The 4231-nt window shown below is 50.7% G+C and overlaps 1 protein-coding gene across 1 annotated transcript; it reads left to right on the plus strand.

Moving 5' to 3' along the window:
• Nucleotides 1–1720: 1720 nt before the first annotated feature.
• On the plus strand, nucleotides 1721–2935 carry LOC126767525 (methionine aminopeptidase 1-like). Its single transcript, XM_050484997.1, has one exon. The coding sequence runs from the start codon at nucleotides 1721–1723 to the stop codon at nucleotides 2933–2935; it is 1215 nt and encodes a 404-aa protein (XP_050340954.1).
• Nucleotides 2936–4231: the final 1296 nt, after the last annotated feature.

Genomic DNA, 4231 nt, shown 5'->3' on the forward strand with positions numbered 1-4231 from the left:
TCTTGTTTTTTTTTTTGCTCTCTTTTTCTCTTTGCCATCCCTTCCCCTCCTTCTTTTCCCTATTTTCCGTTTTTTTTAGCGCTGCTTCGTTTTTCTTGACAGAATCACAAAAAAGGAAGAGTAAGAAAACGCGCGCGCGGACGAAAGCATATCTCCACTTTTTTTCACTGTTTGTTTATTTTTTTTTCCTGTATTCATTTTTTGAGCTTTGACGCGAACCTCAAGAAGGAAGCAGTTTTACCCTGTCTCCTCCTTCTTTTTCATCCCCTTTCTCCTTCTTCTCCTCTTTCTCTGTGTGTGTGTATGTGTGCGACGACTTTCACGGGTGTAGCAACAGCAGCCGCAACCGAAACGAAAAGGAAAAGAGCCACCGTCTCATCACCAGAGAGAAAAAAAAAAGCAGAGGAGGACACAAACACACACATATACACACACACACATATACACGCATTAGTTGATTGGCGGCTAGTGCAAGTGCCTTTCTCCTTCAAAAGAAAAGAAGTACACCAGAGAAAAAAAGAGAGAGAGGGAAATGAGGAAACTCCACTTGGCAGTGAAACGGTTGCCAGTAGTCTTGTCGACGCTTTCTTGGCTTGACCCACGTTTGTCATTCGTGTTTCCCTCTTTTTTTTTTCTCTATCTTTTGTTTTTGCTTTATTTTCCATCTGCTTCCTTTTTTTTGTCCGTACTTCGAGAGTGAATTGAAACTTTTTCTTTTCTTTTCTTTCTCTCCCTCTCTCTCTTCCCCTTTCCCTCACTCCAGGTATCGTGGTGTTACCTTCTTATTCATGACTAATGCTCCTTGCTTTTTTTTTTTTTTCTTTTCGTCTTCTTTTCTCTTTCTTTTTTTTTGTGTGTACCCCGAATAGACACATTTGTACACGTTTTTTTTTATGGATGGGGTAGAGGTATCCTTGCGCCCACGCAACGCACGGAAACCATTGTCACCAATCTTCTTTCCCCCTTTTTCCTTCCACTTCTCTCCTCTCCGTTCTCTTTCTATCACCTTTTTTTTCTCCCCTCCTTTTTGTATTCGCTTTTCCTTAACCGCTGCGAACGAAAGAGTACGCTTTTTGAATTCCCACTTGTCACGCTGAGCCTAACGACTGGAGGCCGTCGTGCCGAAATGGCAGGCGCCCTCTTCCCCGCCTCCGTAAAGTCTCTCTCTTCTTTGATTGGAAGGGGTGTCTTTTTTTTTTTTTTGTCGTCATTGTCTTTTACCGGTCCGCGTTGCATTGCCGAGCCAAAAGAGGTTTGAAGTCAGTGACGGAAGACCTTTTTTTTTTTTTTTTTGCAACGATGGATCGCTGTTGATTCTGTTGACAGAAACTGCACTCTCGCCAGGATATGTCACGTACACGTACATGCACTCACTCACTCACTCACTCTCTCTCACCTATCTTTCTGACGTCTTGCGCTTTCCTTTCGCCGCACAATCTTTCCATCCCCCTCCCTCTCTTCGTCTTTTGTTGTAGTGGTTCTTCCCGTATTATTTGTTTCTTTTTTGTGTCCCAGTATCACTCACCGCACACACACACACACACACACACGCACACACACGGCTCTAACGTTCTCTTTTTGCCGCTAAGAATTCTTTTTTTTTTTAAGCCTCCACCTCCTCTTTGGTCCTCGTTGCTTTCTTAGCAACAGCAGCAGCTACACACACACACACACACTTAAACACACAAAAAGAATCATACTTTGAAAAAAGAAGTAAACGATGCCGTGCGAAGGCTGCGGACTGAGTGAGGCCACGATGCAGTGCCCGACGTGCAAGAAGCTGAACCTGCCGCCCTCCTTCTTTTGCACGCAGACTTGCTTTAAGGAGCACTGGAGTGAGCACAAGCTTAAGCACACGCAGCCGCAGGGACTGGTTGCGAACATTCCCACCATGACCGCGGCCGAGGCGAAGAACTTTGACTTCCCCGGCACGCTGCGGCCGGGGAGGATCACCGCGCGGCGTGCGGTACCGGACCGTATCCCGAAACCCGACTACGCCCTCCGCAACGATGGGATCTCGCCTTCGGAGGAAAAGGACCGCGGCAACCACAAAGTCCCAGTTTTTAACCTCAAGCATCTTGACGACGACGAAACGGACGACGCTCTGCGCGCGAAAAGTGACATTCTGAAGATGAAGCACGTCTGCAAGCTCTGCCGCGAGGTGCTCGATATCGGGTGCCGGGCGGTGCGGCCGGGCGTGACCACGGATGAGATTGACCGCGTCGTGCACGAAGCCACCATCGAGCGCGAGATGTACCCCTCCCCGCTGAATTATTACAACTTCCCCAAGTCATTATGCACAAGCGTGAATGAGATTATCTGCCATGGCATTCCCGATAGCCGCGAGCTCGAGGAAGGCGACATCGTCAATCTCGACGTCTCGTCCTTCCTCGAGGACTTCCACGGAGACCTGAACGAGACCATCTTTGTCGGCAAACCCGACAAGGACTCTGTGCGTCTTGTGCACACCGCGTACTCCTGCATGATGGCCGGCATCAACGGTGTCAAGCCGGACGAGCTCTACCGCCGCATCGGTGATCTCATCGAGGACCGCGCCGACAAGAGCAACTGTTCCGTGGTCCGCAGTTACACCGGCCACGGCCTGGGCCATCTCTTCCACACCTCCCCCACGGTCTGTCATTATAGAAACAACAAGTCGCTCGGCATGATCAAGACGGGCCACGTTTTCACTGTTGAGCCGATGATCAACCTCGGTACGTGGCAGGACGTGACGTGGCCAGACAAGTGGACCTCGTCCACGAAAGACGGCAAGCGTAGCGCACAGTTTGAACACACGTTGGTTTGCACGGAGAACGGCTACAGACTTCTCACCGACTGGGAGGACGGCGTCCCCTTCTACCAGCACCAACTGGAGTCCTTTGAGATGACGATCCCTGTCGTCGAGGAGGGCGAGAACATGCTGATAAAGAAGTAGAGTGAGAGAGAAAAGAAAAGGAGGGGAGAGGGGAAGTGCCAACAGTGAAACACACACAGAGAGACAGACACAAGGCATACTGCACTCTCCTCTCCCACTTTTGAAGCATCGAACTGACGCATTCTGTGTGTGCATCTCTCTCTCTCATCCCCCACTATTAACCCTTTTCTTTGCAGAACTAAACCAGGTATGCGTGGTTCTTTTTATAGCAGCTAAAAAAAAAAAGAAAAAGAAAAAAACGACTTGCTGGATGCCCGCAGAGCAGCGAGACAGTCGATACACGCTCCCGTACGGACCTTGTGCTTTTTCTGCCTCCCATCCCTTCTCCATAGGCTGAAAGACGGTTTTGTCCAGTCATGTGATCCCCTTGATGCGTGCTGTGAAACGTCAACGGGAATTGTGTCATTTCTTTCTTTTTCTCCCCCCATAATGTCATTTACCTGCGCAAAGAAACGAAACCCTGAACGACAAAAAAAGGGAAGAAGAAGAGTAGACCGGGGTACTGTTTTTCTAGAACCTTTTTTTTTGCCTTTCATTACACACGCACGAACGGGCAAACAGAGAGCATACTCACAGCAAGAACAAAAAGAAAAGACAGTCGCAGACTTCGTCATGCAGCGTGAAGTGATCCGGTGGTTACAAGGGCTGAACCTCTCCACACCCGTTCGCAACCCACGGCGCGACATGGCCAACGGTGTAGCGGCGGCGGAGATTGTTTCGGTGCACTGCGACCGGCGTCGTGCAGCGACACTTCAGGTGAACGAGACGCGAGAGGAAGAGTCTGCGGAGGGCAGTGAACCAATCGTCGCGATGAACCCGCGCGTGATCATGCTTTCCGCCACCTCGGCCGAGGCAAAGCGGGAAAACTGGAAAGAGGTGCTGCGCGTTCTTTCTCTCTTGAACTGCAAGACGGTGACCACCGCCCTCGCCGAGGCTGTTATCCAGCGACACGAACGCCGCACAGGCGGTGCTGGAAAACCTGTACGAGTTCTTTACAGGACGCAAACTGGCGATGCGCTCGGTTGACGCGCTGGTCGTTGTCACGGACGGAAAGGCAGACCGGAAGGCAGCAACAACAGGAACCACAGGAACAACAGGAACAGCAACGACAAAGACGAGCAAATCAGCGGGCGGTGCAGCCGCGACTTGTGGCGGCATCACGGAAGGGCATACCTTTCGTCGCGAGACGACCTGAAGCAAGTTGCAGCGCTGTTGCAGACTGCAGGGGCGGTCAGCGCCGATGCAGAATTCGCGAGTGTTGAAAGGCAGACGAACGTGCAGAACCGGTCGCTGCGG

This window comes from Bactrocera neohumeralis, unplaced genomic scaffold, assembly GCF_024586455.1.
Source record: "Bactrocera neohumeralis isolate Rockhampton unplaced genomic scaffold, APGP_CSIRO_Bneo_wtdbg2-racon-allhic-juicebox.fasta_v2 ctg7491, whole genome shotgun sequence".
NCBI classification, from domain to species: Eukaryota; Metazoa; Arthropoda; class Insecta; order Diptera; family Tephritidae; genus Bactrocera; species Bactrocera neohumeralis.